Genomic DNA, 17,328 nt, shown 5'->3' on the forward strand with positions numbered 1-17,328 from the left:
AAAAATCTAAAAGTAAAATCAAGTCATAATTTTGAAATAGTTAGTTTTGGAATGAAAGCATTTCAGAAAGCACCATACTGGTTTCTGACTCTCTTTCTGTGGAGATTTTTACGGGGCGTAAAAGAAATGCTGCACTGCAGGACAGCGGCGCGAGCTTCACGTGGCCCGCGTGGACCGAGTTAATCTCAGACGCCTCTTGAGGTAGGCGGGCTCTACTGTGGAAATTTCAGTTTGTGCAGCTGTAACACTGAAACGTCGACAAACATTGATCTAAAGTCTTATCCGAGTCATTAATAATTTAATTGCGAAGAGTCGTCTGCAGGGCCTAATCTGCCATTCTGATGCTTTGAAATAAATGACATTTACATGTAAATTATATTGAAATCAGTTTCTGTAGGTGCGAGGGCTTCATTCAGAGCAGAGGGAGACGGACCGTGTCTGCTCAGCACCGTCAATCAAGACCCGGGAGACGGCAGCTCTGTCTGAATTTCAAACATTAGTCAGTCGTAACTAATACAGTAAAAACAGAAACTTCAGACCATTTTTATTAATTTTCTTTGAGCTAATGAAGCAACATTTCATTTGAAAATGATAGATTAAAAACACATTCCTACTAATGGGTATAACTCATACAAAAATGTAATTTTTTATCAACACACACTTTGTAAATGGAGCAGAAAGTGACGGCACAATGTCTATTCTAAAATAGGCACTTGGTTAATAAATAAATGCAATAATACGACAGAAAAACACTCCGAATTCAGACCTTGTTTCACGCCTTCCAAATGCAGCTTTTTCATCCCAGGCAGCATGGGCAGCTAAAAGAAACCTATTTGCAATGTTTTCATAAAATCAGTAAGAGAATTACAGTATTAGAATATTTCTCTTCTTAGTAATGATGTGCACTCAATGCTTACAGGCACCCTCCCACCAAACCAACTTGTTCTGACTGCGAGATAAAACAGTTAGAATTCCAAGTGCTTTTAGACATATACTCACTGGTCTGAAAATGTGAATGTCTTGTGTTCTAGACACCAAGTGTGAGCTTTTGGCGATGCACGTTGCGGTCTCGAGTTTATCACCCGTTAGCATCCAGATCTGGAAGGCAAGTGAAGACGGAGAACTCTTAGAAGAGTCCGCTCTCGAACACACTGCACACCCACGTTCGCAGCTCTACTGCTCACACCTGCCAAACCACAGAAGCCACCCAGTGTCCACGCACGGACGGACAGGACGTGGCATGCACGCTGTGGAACAGTGCCCGGCCTTGAGAAGGGGAACATCCCGGGACCCGCTAAGACATGGGCGGGCCTGGAGGATGCTGAGCTCAGTGAAGGGCATCAGCCCCACCTGGGCAAAGGCTGTGGGGCCACAGCGGGCGGAGGGCCATTGGGGAGTCGCACCACAGAGACAGAAGCCAGATGGCGGGCGCCAGGGCCAGGGGAGCGCGGGGGAGTGCAGGGGAGCTTGTGTTTCCATGGGGTCCGAGGTTTGGAGCTACATGTTCTGGAGAAAGGCAGTAGGGACGGCGGCACGGTGGTGGGAATTACTTTGTGACGATGAGCTGTGCACTTAGAGATGCTTCCGATAATAAACGCTACGTTATGTACGTTTTATCACAAGTTGGACCTAAGTGATGTCAGACGGAGCAGCTGAGGTGTGGAGCCACACGAATGACGGGGTTTAGGAACCTCCGCCTGAGGCTACCGAGACGCCTGTGTACATCCAAGGGCAAGGCTCCCAGAGCCCCGTGCACAGCACCGGTGGGCCCAGAAGACACCATGTGGTCACAGGCTTACAGAGCGAGGGACGCCCCAGAGATCCTTATTCCAAACCGCTAATTTTTTAGCTGGAAACTGAGGTTCAAAAAGGGGAAACAGTTAAGCCAAAAACTGTCTTTATGAAATACAACATGGGAAATACCACTATTTTTACTTTTAGAAAATGACCTAAGCACGTATTACGTATATAAGCCAATCCCTGGACCACAAAGAGAACAAAACCAGACATTTAAGGTGTGACAGGATGGTTCACACAAATATTTCATGTAACAGCAAAGCCTTACAGTGACCTCTCATCGATGCCTGACTTGCTCAGACGTTTAGTGTGTCACATACACACGTGCCGTTCTGCACACATGAAACCTCAGGGTGTACCGCTTTCCCGCTGAGCTATCACCTGCTTGTGGCTCTTCTCAGCGCTGGGAGACTTGTGCTTTCCCTCGGTTTCACACATCTATGTTCACCTTATAGAGCCTGGATCTAAGGTTAGGACACGACGTTCAGACAAAGTTGGGAGGGGCGCCTGGGTGGTTCAGTGGGTTAAGCCGCTGCCTTCAGCTCAGGTCATGATCTCAGGGTCCTGGGATCGAGCCCCACATCGGGCTCTCTGCTCAGCGGTGAGCCTGCATCCCCCCCCCCCCCGCCTGCCTCAGCCTACCTGTGATTTCTGTCAAATAAATTTATAAAACCTTAAAAAAAAAAAAAAAAGAACCACAAAGTTGAGAATAATTCACACAAGACAGTAAGAGCTGCCGCCCCTGGTGAAGCTGTGTGTGGCTCAGGCGTGGTCACCTACGGACCTGCTGCCTGGAATCACAAGCTCACCCTCCGTGAAGGGACTGAGGGGCCTTTCCTCAGACGGGAGACGCAGAGGAAGAGGGGCAGCCCCCACACACTCGTGCAGGTTAGCAAGGAGCCAACAGAAACACCCAGACCGTACACAGCAGCGTGCTGGCTGCTCAAGCACACGGGGATGGGGGGGGCACAGGGACGCAGGACGCACGAAGCGTCGCCACGAGGGAGCGGTGGCCCCGGGCACGGCAGCAGGCACGGCCTCCTCACCCGGACGCTGGCTGCGCAGCACAGTCCAGGGACAGTGTCTCAAAGCCCAGGTGTGAACGGCTCTCTGGTGATTCCGAAGCCGGATGCGCCTCCTGACGGGCCGCTGTCCTGCCCGGACGGGGCCCCTCTCCCCGCCAGGCCCCGCAGGGTGCGCTTGCTGCGGGGGTGCCGTGGGCAGCTCCCCCGTGGGCTCCCCCGCAACGCCGCCGTTCCCTTCTACCTCACCAGTCTCGCCGTTCACGATTTCTTCCTCTCGAGAGAACTCAAGCCGTGTTGTTCCCCCTCTCCAACCCGAGGCCCCAGATCTCAGGGAAACCAGGGAATACATTTTCTCTTCTGGTCTGTAAGTGAACCCTGGGCTCCGCTGGCACAGAGGTCAGAAAGCAGTTCCCTGAAAGCGAAAGCTTACACCACCACGCGCCCGGGGAGGGGGTGCTGGCCGGCGCGCACGGTACCTTGATGCCCGCGTTGCGCAGCATCTCCAGGGTGGGCCGCACATCGGCCTGCAACTGGTCCTCCACGCCCGTGAGGCACAGCAGCTCCATCTCCCGCTCCAGGCTCTCCACCACCGCCGCCACCTTCAGAGCCCGGTCGTGGATGCTCAGCTTGGCCTGGCTGTAGCGGCTCTGCACAGAGACGGAGCACGGGTCACACCGCGGACACGTCCACGGGAGCCTGGCTGTGCGGGGGACACACCCTTTCCCGGCACCCGGGGCAGCAGGCTTTCCGCTCGGGGCAGATGCCCGAGGGCAGAGGGGCTGTGAGATTGGCTCACCTCAAAGTCCTGGTACTGCTCCTCTGTCAGCGCCCGCTTGGCAACCACAAGGGTGCGAAGACCTTCCCGGGCCATGTTCCCACACTGGAAAAGGAGATGCAGGTCACACGCAGACCCCAGTCGCTGGCCGCGATGCGGACAGGCACTTAAGGCCTCCACCAAGTCTGCTCTGTGGTCAGGGCCGCTCCCCGGCTCAGGAACCCAGTGCGTCCCGTGTCCGTCACTGCGCCTGTGTACCCAGACTACCTGGTCTCTCGGTGGCCTCCGCCCGCCCACCCCTGGCGGAGCTCACCTCGCAGGTGTGTTCTATGAGCCCAGCCACGCTGCAAGGACAGCTCTGTGACCCTCATCTCCGCGGGCAGGCTGCGGTCACCGGGCAGCTCGCGGACAAGCACACTTCTTTCCCATACTAGACCAGACTATTCCGAAATGGCATCACAAGCAAGGTCTACACCAGGCTGCCACCGCGGCACGGGAAGCGGGAAAGCTCGGTGCCAGGGTGCGAGAAACAAGGTCTGGAAGTGGGAGAGCTTCGTGTGGCAGTGCTGTGGGGGGAGGGCAGGGAGAGGAGTGGGCTCCCCTGGGGGTACAGCTGGGGAGGAGGGGGACGAGTGGTCTTGCGTGGCAGTGCAGTGCGGGGCGGGGGAGACCCCAAGAGTTCTGGGGCTTCGCACTGGGGTCTGGATCTTCTGCAGGGAAAAGGGCCCACAGTGAGGCCACAGACCCAGGCTCGTGTTCTTGAACACAAGACAGAAACGCACTCACAAGTGCACGGAAAGGTATCAGCTCCAGGCACAGAGAATGCACCAAAGTAACACTATTTTCCATCCATTAGAGGAAACACTGGGGAGTTTAAAGTGACGACGGGGGGAGAACAGGCTGATTCTGGGCCACTGACGGGACTGGTGCTCAGCCGTCAGCAGAGAACAGGCTGGTGCCCCGCCCTGCCCTCACAGAGGCTCGCCGGTGCTCCCCACGCGGGACGGGGCCCAGAGATGCCGACACGGCCTGCACTCATGCGGATGGGCACCGAAGAGCGACACCCGAGGTTGTGCATGCAGCAGCCCGCGCAGCCGGCAGATACCGAGGCGGCGGGTGCAGCCGGAGCAGACGCCGCCTCTTGAGAGCTGTGCGTCCCCCGCTTTCAGGGACTGTGCCCTCTCCCTTGGGCCGCACGGATGGGACGCTGCCCCGCGGCACGAAGCCTGCCGAGGCCCTCAAAAAGCGCGGCTTGGAAAGGTGTGAGCACCGCCTCTGCAGGCCAGGAGCGCCCTGCGGGGCTGGCGGCCGTCTCACCCCGGGTATGAGCCCTGTCCTGGACCGGCGGGCAGAGGCCAGGGGTCCCGGGCTGGTCACCAGCCTCGACCCTGAGGTGAGCGAACAAGGCAGCGTCCCTGGCGCCACGCCCCAGAGGCCCCCGCGGGAAGAGCAGGGGAAATGGAGAGAAGGTGTCCCAGGGAGAAGAGGCTGAGCACGGCCGGCGGGGACAGACGCACAGACAGGAAGCCCGATGACCAGGTGCCGCCCGAGCTGCGCCCGAGCTGCAGACGTCAGCACCAGGGTTTCAGAACAGGGTTTCCGCGAAAAACAAAGTTTAAAAAACAATGTGAGCGCTGAGCTATCCCATTCCCCGAAGCCATGGTGTCCACACATCCAGAACACTACCACCAACCAGCCACGGCTCGCCCAGGCCACTGCGGCTCCTGAGAGTGCCCTCCTCTCTTCCTGGTTGACTCTTAAGTTTCAAACTCCAAGGAACAAGTTTAAATGGTTCAAAGCATGGGAGCCTGCACGGGCGCGAGACGGAGAACACCATAGCGGTCAGCTCTGGGTGTGGGGGGCTCTCAGGGCCACAGCGGAGGCTCCAGCCTGGCCCACAGGCCTGGGGCGCAGGTGTCCGGAGCACTTTTAGCCCACAGCAAGGGGCTCCGACCACAGCCGGAGCCGCAGTCTCCCGCGTGCACCTGAAGATACACGCGTGACACTGGCGTCAGGCACCCGTCTCGCACCAGCGAGCTGCTCTCCGTTAGTGGAAGGGAGAGGGGCTGCCAGGAGGCTCGCACACAGGGCGGCCCCGCTGTGATGCTGGGCGCTGCTGCCAAGCCACAGGCAAGGTCGCGGCCACGAGGGAGCCTCGTATTTGCTGGAGTGCCGCACCTCCCACGCACTGAGAACGAGGCGGGACTGGGAACCCCACATCGCCAGGGACGAGCACACACCCGTGCGCCAACGGTACAGACGCGACTTCGCACATGTGCTTGTGCCCTGACGCCCTCCCGCACCGTCCCCGGGGCGCAGGCTGGCGGTCCCACACGGCTGTGCTCCCGGTGGGGCGCTCGTGTCTAACCGAGCCCGCCACTGCGGCCGCCCGCAGGACGTTAAAATCGGCGAAGAGAGGACTAGCGACGGCAGCTCTCCCGTCTGGCTGCGAGGTCTGAAGCGCGCAGACCGCCGTGGCTCGCGCCTCCCAGCAGAGCGCGAGTCCCTGCGCCCCTCACACCTCCCCCGATCCCCTGTTCTGACCCGCATTACACACCTGGCACGTGGAGGAAGGAGGCCACGTACCCGACACTTCCCGCGGCCGGGACCTGGCCACCAGTCTGTGCACAGTGAGGGTTTCTACAAAACCGGCCCTCGCTGGGCGGAGCTGAGGGAAGTGTTGGTGGCACGCGTCTGACTCGCTCAGTACGTGGAGAACAGAAGCTCACGGCCAAGAGCCCAGCGTGTAAGCCTGCCTGAGACAGAGGCGCTCCGGGCACGCTCAGGCTCCCAAAACACGCCGCTGCTTTTGTGTTTGTGCTTGTTTTAAACAAGGTACAGGTTTTCAGAAGATAACGGTTAATACAACAAAGACGTGGGTAGGGGATCAGGAGATTTATGTAAGGGAGGGCATGCAACCTTGGGAGAATGCGCGCACAAAGGATTTTTAATAAAGCTATCTTTGTGGAAAACAGCCTGACCTTATCTGTCTGTTGCAAGACACTTATTGACGTGACCTCATAAAGCTAAATAAATTAAACAAGTATTTTATAATTAATTGTACATCATTATGACCGAAAGTAATTTTTATGGCATTTTACTAGGTCTTCAGGGAATTTAATTTATTCATGTGCCTGATTAAATCCAAGTGCCTGAAGGAGCTATTGATTCGTATCGCCAATACGGCCATGGATGCGGGGGTGCGGCTGCCGTACTGACCGACCACACCCGGGCCACGGCGGGTTGACCCGTGGACACCGACACTGACACACACCCAGATCAGTCTCCCTCCGAACTCAAGCTTTTCTGTTCACACAGAAACGTGGACAATAACATAATCTCACGAGGCTGCACGTGAACTCTCTAGAGAGAATCTGACGAAACGCAGGACTGATCACGTTTCTAACTTCTTCTCTATTTGTAAAGTGAATCCTACATATAAATCAGAATGACATTAAAATCCTTATCAAAATCTTGCCAATAACATAGATTACAAAATAAATACATTAAAATGTAACTTTGGCTGTCTATGCAGCATTACCTCAGAATTTTTAGTGAATGCCTGTCACGCTATGTTTTCACCAATACAGACAAGATACTATCAATACGGGCTACCTGCACACCCGCACGTGGTCACACACCACCCAGCAGCGGCAGCTGTTTACACAGGGAGCTGCTGACGGTTCAGCGGTTCCGTCTTTCTACTTTATGCAACGGAACCGGAACCACTCAACACTGCGGGAAGCGATACTGTCTCTGGTTTAAGAGGCGGCGTCCGATTTCTGCCGGTTACGGCGGTACACGCGCTTGCTGCGCGGCGGGGGGCGGCGCGCGGGGCGCGGGCGGCTCACCTCCTCCTCCAGCCAGTCGTTGTACTGCACGATGGAGGCCATGGCCACGTCAGCTCCCTTCATGTAGAAGGTGATCTCCGCAGTGGACTCGTCCTGGGACAGAAGGAAACAGGCCGGATTAGGCCCCGCCGCTCCGGGGCAGTAACGGCCACGCGCACAGGAACGCACTAGGGAAAGCGGTGCTCCCTGAACCTAGGCTATGCAGGGCGACGCCGCCCCGAGATGTGCAGGCAGCCGAGACCGAGAACATAAGCCAGATCTCGCGGTCCTGTGCTGAGGCGGCGGCGACAGAGCCTGTCCACGGAGGGGACGCCTCAGGCCGCGAGAGGAAGGTTAATTCTCTCAAATTCTCACTGCGGACTGAACGTGCTTCCCTTGCTTAGCCACCTTCTGAGACAGGTTTTGGTATCTGCTAAAAATATTCAAGAAATGCATGTCAGCAACTTTCTGGTCCTAAATCCTCCTCCTCAAAGCTCCCCGCACGCCGCTGCTGTGGGAAGCGCAACAGACGGCTGGCGCTGCTTCCAAGCATGAGTCGCGAACGCCGCTTCCTTGCCCTGCCTCCGTCGTCTGCGGAGGGTCACCTGAACTCGCTCCCACCAGAGCCTCACTAGCTTCCCAGCACCAATTTCTAGATTTTGTCTCAAAACCCAGCAAGCAGCACAGACGGTCTGAGCAGGGACAAGCCCCGAGCCGCGCGCCGGCCCGTGGGAGCACGAGCGACCAGGCTACCCGCACGATGATTCCCATGCGCTTGCTCTCCGAGGTGAATGGGAATGTCTGCAGGACGCTGAAGGTCAGGAGCTGGCCGCTGGGGCTCCGCAGCTGCATGGAGGCCAGGTCTCTGCTGACCAGGGTGAGCCCGACGCTCTCCGTCCACTGCACCAGGGCCACCTGCGGGAGACCAGGGACTCGTGAGGCCACGTGAGCAGAAGGCGGTACTCCCCGCCACCAGGCCCCCGCCCCCGCCCAGCTCCTCCTAGGGCCCAGTGTGGGGCTTCCTGTGACACCAGGGTCTCTCCCTGGCTGAGGGCGGCACCCTTGCTGGAGATCTGTCCTCGCCTACGTGTCCAGCAGGTCCCCTAGGGCTGGAGAAAGCAAACGCTTCGGGAGCATCGTGGGTTCTGTCTGGGGAGCAGAACGTCACTGCTGAGCCCTAGCGTCCACTGTCGAGTCACGTGAAGACAGGCCATGAGGAGGCTCGGCTCTCTGGCTTCAGGGCGGGATCGCTCAGGTCAACCCCCACCCCAACTCCTCATCTGTAGGGCAGTGGTAGCCAGGCAACCTCTCAGGCCACCAGCACACGAATGCCACCGGGACACTCTGTACATCTGGGTCGAGGTTTGGGTTCTACCCTTCCTTTCCACAGATGCCACCTGAGATGTCCCTTGGGCAGACCAGGGATCACTTTTAAAGTGGGGCTTTCTAGGTAGTTCCCGTGGCTGGAACTACTGGAAGGTTCTAGCGCTACGGTCAAACTAGGGTACGAGATGCTTGCTGTTTTTAATGCTTCCAACTTGACCAGGGCCGTGCTGTGGAGGCTGGGGCGTCTGAAGATTATTATAAGGCGGGAAAAACGGGCGTGAAACACTTCCAGGTCTGGGGACTGTGGGCGCTCTGGCACACAGCCGAGGGCCTTACTCTGCGCCATTCTGGGCCCTGCCGGCAAGAACGACCTCGGGACGGCGGAAACGGCCCCGCTACATGGGGCTGGCTATGGAGGGGCTTCCGGCAGACGACGTGGGCTCCTTTACTTCCCGTCGTGAGCATCTTGTAAAGGTACCGAACAGACACGCACGAAGGTGGGTCTAGGATCGTAAAGGCCTATTTATACAGCTTACAATTTCACTTTATTTTATAAATAAATAACTCAACGCATCCATCAGAATTCACCTGGCAGAAACTTCTCACCTACAAAGTTTGCATAGAGAGTTAGCCCACAGGAAGGGGAACAGAATAATTCCAGAAAAGCAGAACTGAGTAACTCTCCCGGATTTTTGGTTCCTTCAGAACCAGAGTCAGAAATGCAGTCCTATAAAAAAGCATAAAGGGTTCAAAGCCCCTTTCTCCTGCTGGCTCCGCCCCCCTCAAGGCCAGTCCCATCTCCGAGGAGCAGACTGATAGTGGCCTGTCACGTACGAGCTGCCCAATGGTGCCGCAGTCCTTTGGAGCCGGCTGCCTAAGGGGAGGCCTCCTAGCCCACTTGTCTAGCCCCGCAGCCCACGCCTGGCCCCCCGCCCGTCGCTGGGCACAAGTCTGCTTGCCAAGGCAGGAACAGCTACGTGTCGTGTGCAAATATTCCCTTTGTAGATGTTTCATTTAAATTAGTAAAATCATACTATCAGCTGACTTACAGATTCACGAGAGCAAGTGTCACGTCACAACCACGAGCTCGAGCGGCGTGGAACGCTCATCCTGCTGGCGTGTCTCGGAGAGCGCCGTCCGCACGCCCTGGGCGAGCCCCGCCCACGAGGGCATCATCTGCACAGACAGCCCGGGTCGGGGTCACCCCCGCATCCTGGTGGCCTGGACACCACGAGGTGTCCTGATGTAGGAGGTACCTGCTGGGTACCCAAAAGCACTGACCAGATTTGACAATGTGCTCAGCAGGCTGGGGACGCAATTAAAAGAGCTGAGGCAAAACTCGGAACAAAAGTAGGCCCGAACCCCCGAATCGGTACAGGGTCTGGGCGGGTCAGACCGTGTCAGACGTGCCAGGTTTCCTCTGCTGCGCCTCAGGAGCCCAGTGTCCTAGAGCCCAGGAGCCTGGCTGCCCTTTCTGAGGGAAATATAAGAAATAGGCCAATTTTCACTTTTGTCTATTAGTTCTCTCAGAACAACCCCCTCCCTTCCCAAAGATCAATTACACACACGGCAGCAACGTACACGCTTACACCAAGTGCCGTGGAAACTGCCGTCTAAAAATGACTTGCAGGCAGTTTTCACGTTCTGCCGGGACGCAGTGAGGGACCGAAGCTGCCCCAAAGAGGCTCAGAGTCAGGAGAGCATACTGCGACCCCTCACCGCGCCGGGGAGCGAATGCAAGGCCAGAGCGTCCCCTGCGTCCAGGCCGGCGCCTGACTCCGCACAAAGCCTGGCCTGCTGGGCCTGTGCTCAGCACGGGGAGTGACACTGGGAGGGACCGCGACACCGTGGGAACCAGCGGCCAACTGCACATGCTCTGCACCATCCATGTGCTTTCCGGAGCGGAGCTGGCCTCGTGGGCCCCCCCCGACCACCGGAGCTGGAAATGAAGGTCAGCCACAGGGGTCACCCGTGTCTACACGAATGACCTCCGATGAAAAGCCTGGTCGCCAAGACTCGGGTGGGCTTCCTGGGCTGGCAGTGTCTGTGCATGTCGTCGCGTCACTGCTGTGACCAGTGAGCGCTGTCCACACGACCCATGGGAGAGGGTGAGAGGGCGCTCACGCCAGGCCTCTCGGGGACCCCGGCCTGTGCACCTCTTCCGCTGGCCCCACTGGTCCTGTCGTGGAGGACCTGCCACGGAGGACGCGAGTCTGACGGCTGGGCACAGTCCTGCTCGGGGACACAAGGCTGGAAGAAGGTCCCACGGACCCTGAACTGCAGTATACGTCTGACCACGTGCAGAACACGTGTCTGCCAAGTCCTGGGAGACTCCCCAGCTGAGCCTCCACAGGGCCAGTGAGCCTGCCCAGGTCAGCCGTGGGAACGCCCCAGGTCAGGCGGAGAACGGAAAAGCCAAGTGGAGATGGCTGGGTGGTACTGGGCACAGCCTTGGGGAGAGAGTATAAGAAAAAAAACCTGCCTTTTGACTGGTTTCGGGATTTTTCACCGCTTTTTAAGACTACATCAAGCCTTCTAGAATGGGTGACCAGGGCCACAGGTGGAGACCAGGTGTTAGATGTGGCAGAACTGAAGGCAGGACGGCCGGTCTTCCCACAGCAGCAAGGCCTCAGGCGGCCCGAGTGTTGTCGAGTCCCCGCTCCGCACGGCCGGGTGGGACAGCCCCAGGGTGGTGGCCTCTGTGACGGACTGTGACTGACTGTGCCACCCGGAGTCGGGCATCTGCGGCGGCCTCCTGGGCTGCAGTCAGTGCCTGCTCCAGCCGGGGTGGACGCGCCGTGGGCGGGGGAGCCCGACTCCAGGCCACCCCCAGGAGCACTCCCGAGTGGCTCTTTTCGACTCCTCCCACCTGCACCCCGCGCCCCGGCCCCGGGCTGGGTGGTTGGTTTGCAGGAACAGTAACCGTGGCGCCGTCTGGCTCCTGAACAGAGCAGCCGGGTCAGGTGTGAGCCTCGCATCCCGCAAGCGTGTGCGCTGTTGACCAGCGAGTCACCGTGCAGCTCGAATTAGAACTCATGTTGTCTGGCTTTCCAGAGAGTTCCTAAGCTCTGAGGTTTGCCCAGATCCTGAGACCGTGTCTGGCTAACACAGCGCTACGGTCTAGAGCTCCAGCAAAACACTCCCGGTTACAGAACTATGGAAAGACAGGAGGCCGTCACCAGAAAGAGCACAGCCAACAGGGGCAGGCCAACAATCCCACAGCCCGCTTCCGGTGCGACAGGACAGGCACCCTGGACATACGTTTCCCGTAAAACCTCACTACGCGCCGCAAATGGCCCAGGACTCCCCAGGTGAATCCTGAACGTGCACAGTGAAAGAGGCCTCTGACGCTCTGACCCTGAACTGGACGCTTCCGAGGACACGCCGCCACCCCCTCCGTGCCCCACCAGGCGGGATCCGCGGTCCACACGTGCGGACCTACATCTGTTGATGACGGACGTCACGACCCGTGAAGCCGTCCAGCGGCTTGCACCTGGCCAGCGCACCAGGCCGACTGTTCGCAGCCATCACCATCTGGAGCATGAGCTCTGCACAAGCCCAAGCAGACGACAGATGCTATGAGCGCGGTCACGATGCAAACCGCTCGGTGGTGAGAGGATCCCTTTGGATGATACAAAAGCCTGTTCGGTGACATGCGTATAAAGAGCCAACCCCAGGGACGGACGTGGACACACGGTGTTTGCGGAGGGCTTCCCGCTGTTGTGCTCAGGACCTGGCCCGCTTCAGACATGTGGCTCCAAGCTCGCGGGGAGGCGTGAGCAGAGTGTCCTGTTCTGGTTTTGAGCTTTACCATCTCGACTCAGAGCACAGTGGGCGTAAAGGGAACCAGGTCAAAATTCATACAAATTCATTTGGCTCTGTTTTCGTCCTAAGACATTTACGTGATTAAAATATACAAACTTTGCAAAAGCACATGAGCTGCACTGGTGTGTAATGTGGCTACGAAGCCTGAAGCCATCCAAGTAATGACTGCGTGAACGCAGATGCCCGGAGGGCTGCCGTGTGGCTCGGGCCCACGGAAGGCGGGCTCGTGGCGGAGGACACCAGACTGGGAGCAAACCCGCCAGCCCACTGGAGCCTCTGCCTGGCGTGGGTGTGCGTTCAGGGCTGTGCCGGCGAGCCTGCCCGTCTCTCCAGCCACTCCACCAGGCTGTGACTCCTGCCTCCACCACCGGGAAGGCTTCGCGGATGGTCTGAGGTGCCACGTCCCGGCTCCCTCCCACTCTGCCCCTCACACGCCTGAGCTTTCTGCTGCGGCACTCGCTGCAGCCCACACACATGCCCAGGGGTGGGCTTACACGTCACCTTCCACACCGGAACCCGCAGAGGTTCTAGAACCTTCATGCCTGAGGCCTTCAAGGTCTACCGGGCTCTCTGCAGTGTTTTCGGGGGCAGCACAAAACATTCCTTTGAGAAGAGAGAACTCATAATCTCTTACTGGGAATGGCTTCAGAACGGAGGCTGACAGGCCCCTACACCACGCGCGGGTACGCAAATATCTCCGTCCTTAGCACCTGCGCCCGGCGGCACTCTCCCGGTGCCCAGCGTCGTCGGGTCTGAGCACCGTCTCTCCCCCCCAGGTTTCCAGCCAGCCGTTCGTCCCCCACGAAACGCTGATGGACGCACGAAGCCTCACTGCTCCTGCTGTTTGATACGGCCGACACCTCTTCTCGGCAGCGCGGTCTGGATCTCTTGCTAACATTTAAGATGCGGTGGGTGGGGGCACCTGGGTGGCTCAGTGGGTTAAGCCTCTGCCTTCGGCTCAGGTCATGATCCCAGGGTCCTGGGATTGAGCCCCACATCGGGCTCTCTGCTCAGTGGGGAGCCTGCTTCCCTTCCTCTCTCTCTGCCTGCCTCTCTGCCTACTTGTGATCTCCGTCTGTCAAATAAAAAAAAAAAAAAAAAAAAAAAAAGATGCGGTGGGTGGCGGGGAGGTTCTCTCGTTGCCGGGTTCTGAGAAGTCCTCATGTCTTGTGGTTCCCACCCGTTGGCCAGGGATGTATTTCACAGACATTCTACAGCTCTGTGGCTTGCCCTCATCTTAATGGTGTCTTCTAAAGAATGTGGTTTTTACCATCAACTTCTACAAACTCTGCTGTGTCCCATGAAATCACCAACTCAAGCCTACAGATTTTCTTTTTTTTTTTTTTAAAGATTTTATTTATTTGACAGAGATCACAAGTAGGCAGAGAGAGGAGGAAGCAGGCTCCCCGCTGAGCAGAGAGCCTCACTCAGGGCTCAATCCCAGGACCCTGAGACCATAACCCGGGCTGAAGGCAGAGGCTTTAACCCACAGAGCCACCCAGGTGCCCCCAGATTTTTTTCTTCTAGAAATTTTATACTTTTAGGTTTTCTATACATCTGTGACCAATTTGAGTTAATTTTTAAAAACAAGTATTTATTTGAAAGAGACATAGAGCATGAGTGGGGAGGAGGAGGCAGCAGCCTTCCCGCTGAGAAGGGGCCTGACGCGGGAATCAATCCTAGGACCCTGGGATCATGGCTGAAACCGAAGGCACACGCTCAAGTGACTGAGTCCCCCGGTGTCTCTTGAGAGATACTGGTTGAGGCTTTGTGTACGACAGTCCCGTTGCTCTGGCTTCACCCCCACTGCGACCCCTGGGCATCGTCACAGAAGTCAGCTGGCACCTTCCAGTTTTGAGTACGACTCGCCCTCACGCACGGGCCCTCTTCGACTCTCCGTCATGGGCTTGGTGCCGATGGCAGACCGATTCTGCGTGCGTTGGTTCACACTATCCTTAAGTACTTCGTGTGCTTTGGTGCACTATACATGGTCCACTGAAACATCTCAATTTGCTCCCTGTTAGTGTATAAACATCTACCTAATTTTTGTACATGTATGATGTGCGATTTTGGTCAATCTACTTCTTAAACATTACCACTCTTTTTAGTAGCACCTTTGGGATTTTCTACAGGGATAATCGTATCCTCCACCGAAAAAGACAGTTTTCTTCCTCTCTGCCTTGTATCTCCCTTTTGTGTTAGTGCCCGGCTAGTTCTGCGTGGGAGAGCGGGCATCCCGGCCTGCTCCGAACATGAGAAGCAACGTACCACTGTTTCCTAGGGCGCACCATGTTAGTGGCAGGGTTTCTCACAGACGTCCTTGCTAGACTGCACAAATGCTTTTACCCCGAGTTTACAGAGAGATTTTATCAGGAACAGATGCTGGATTTTTGCCAAGCGCTTTTCCCCCTGAAGCTCCTGGAACCATCACGCAGATTGTCCCCCGTGGTCCGTGGTCCGTGGATCCCCTAACTGACAGACGACCATCGAACCAGCCCTGCATTCCTGGGGTAAGCTTCATCTGATCCAGAAGTGCTCTCCTTCTCGGACCCTGCTGGGCTTTATCCGGCCTCCCTCTGTGGGATGTCTGCGCCCACACTCACCACCAGTACCAGTAACACCAAGTGTCTGGTCCGTGGCTCTCTCATGATGCCTTTGTCTGACACCGGTGTCAGTTTAACACCACACAAGTGTTTCCTCCCCTACCGTATTTTGGAAGAGTTTATATAGAATTGTTATTATTTCCCTTAAATGTTTGGTTGAACACCTGGGCCTGGATGTGGGAAGGTGTGCAACTGCGAATCCTAGTCCTTGATGACATGTGAGGCCTGAGACTGTTTTGGGTATTGTGCTGACTGCGAGAGAGTGGGGGAAATCCCCGGTGTGTGCACAGCATCCAGCCCTGCTCTCCCGCAAGTAGTAATGGAGGCCTGACAGGGGTGACCAAGGCTCAAGACCATGGACTCCTGGCACAGTGCTCTTCACAGCAGGTTCTCCCATGCTGGTAAAACGCAGATCCGTAGAGTAGTTAATGCAAACGTGTGTGCCTGCTTAACTTATTAAACAACGTACACTGCAACCTTCACATTTAGTGACGTTAACTGTTTTCAAAACAGACCAATCAGGAATAATATAAGGAACTGGTAAAGGATGTTTAATCTTGCAGATGTAGTTTCAGTAGGATTTGAAGAAATCTAGACAGTGGAGGGCTTAAAACTCCGCAGATGTTCGCAAAGGGGGGCCAGGGATCACTGGGAGCGACAGTCAGTCCCAGAGCCGGTAAGAGACTGAGTGTAGGTGAAGCTCTGGTCACAGTGCTTGGAAGCACAGCTTTAAGATTAGCTGTTTTTTCCTCCGACGTGACACAGTTCTACTTAGGTTCATGATTACAGATTTTCATTGCTGTTGCTATGTGAATGGGGCACCGTCTTCAGTGTAGCAGGTTGTGGCTGATTATTAGAAAAAACGTGGGTCTGTGTGTTTTTACTGGGGTCTCCCGGATGACGATTCTTTGGTTGCCGAAATACACGGTCACACCGTGCTGACGTGCTGATCTTATTTCCTTGTAGCAACGCTCATGACTGCTTCCTGACATACTGTGTGGATCGAACGTCCAGGACTGTGTGAAACGGCACCGGTGCCAGCGGACATCCTGCTTTAGTCTTCACTTGGGAACAATCGTAGAGTGTATCTGGTGTGACGGTGAGTACTAACTTACGACTGGTATCATGACTTACGACTGGCACGCACGGACTTCTCTATTTTGCATTGACTATTACTGGATGTGCAGAGGGCCTCCTTGGTTTGTTCTGATCAGGAATGGGTACTGAATCATAACTTGAGGACCTTTCTGAAGGCACTCCCTAATGGAAGTGAGACTATCCCGCGACACCCGATCCCTCCGGAGCCATGCTCAAGTCCTTCCCAGCACTGCTCTTTCATTCCTGGGAAAAATGCTACCTGGTCGTGTCTTTCAACACACTGTCGGTCTGTGGGATGACAGGATTTCTGTGTCTATGTTCATAAGCTCAGCTGTAAGTCTCTTACTGGGTGTATGTTTATGTTATCTTGATCAGATTTTGGAATTTGGGATTAAGCTGGGTTCATGAACTGACTTAGAAACCTTTGAAATATCGTCCTTGATCCAGAAAAGTTTCATGTTGGATTAATTTCGCACTTAGTTTGTACTCACTGGTTTGTATTGTTTACACAAGTCACTATTTTTGCTAATGATCTCTGAGTTCATCGCCTTCTCAATCATTACTTTTTGCTCTCCTTACCTCTTCTTTCTCCTACTTTCCACTGGTTTTACTTTATCCTTTTGAATTTTTAGTCGATACGAGCTCACTTGTTCTGTCTCTTCTTACTGGTGGACACAGCCTCTGGTCTGTCTGCTAAGTGCTCCCAGGGTACATGCTCCGAGGGAGATGCAGCGTCGTCTGCCGCCCGGCCACAGTGCCGTCTGCACCTGGAGGCTGGAGTGGGAGCACAGTTGGTCGGTGTTCGCAGGACGCTGCTTTGGATCTCTGGCCTCTCCTGACCGGGGCTTCTCTTTGGTTGTGTTCTCGGTACTAACAGGACACACATACAAAGCTGCTGAGGGCTGAAATGGTCAGGTCTTTGGCTCAGGATTTATGTCAGGAGCAGGAACACATGGCTGCCTGCCTTCCCCATCAGCGAGGCCCTCTCAGTTGGGGAGAAGGCCAGAGGTGCACCTCTTCTTGTTCCCGGGGATGCGGTCTGTGATGGC

General features: G+C 56.0%; 1 protein-coding gene across 5 annotated transcripts in view; it reads right to left on the reverse strand.

The window, feature by feature from the left end:
• The window catches only part of ATP9B (ATPase phospholipid transporting 9B (putative)), a 219,959-nt gene that overhangs the window by 21,396 nt on the left and 181,235 nt on the right, over positions 1-17,328 (reverse strand). For all 5 annotated transcript variants that reach the window (XM_082699939.1, XM_082699936.1, XM_082699935.1 and 2 more), the window contains 5 exons: positions 8,181-8,342; positions 7,449-7,541; positions 3,619-3,702; positions 3,299-3,469; positions 1,000-1,098 (listed from right to left, as the gene is read on the reverse strand). In XM_082699939.1, the coding sequence (XP_082556065.1) occupies positions 1,000-1,098; positions 3,299-3,469; positions 3,619-3,702; positions 7,449-7,541; positions 8,181-8,342 (609 nt within the window). The remainder of the gene's footprint in view (positions 1-999; positions 1,099-3,298; positions 3,470-3,618; positions 3,703-7,448; positions 7,542-8,180; positions 8,343-17,328) is intronic.

This window comes from Mustela nivalis (assembly GCF_964662115.1).
Source record: "Mustela nivalis genome assembly, chromosome: 14".
In the NCBI taxonomy this organism is placed as follows: Eukaryota; Metazoa; Chordata; class Mammalia; order Carnivora; family Mustelidae; genus Mustela; species Mustela nivalis.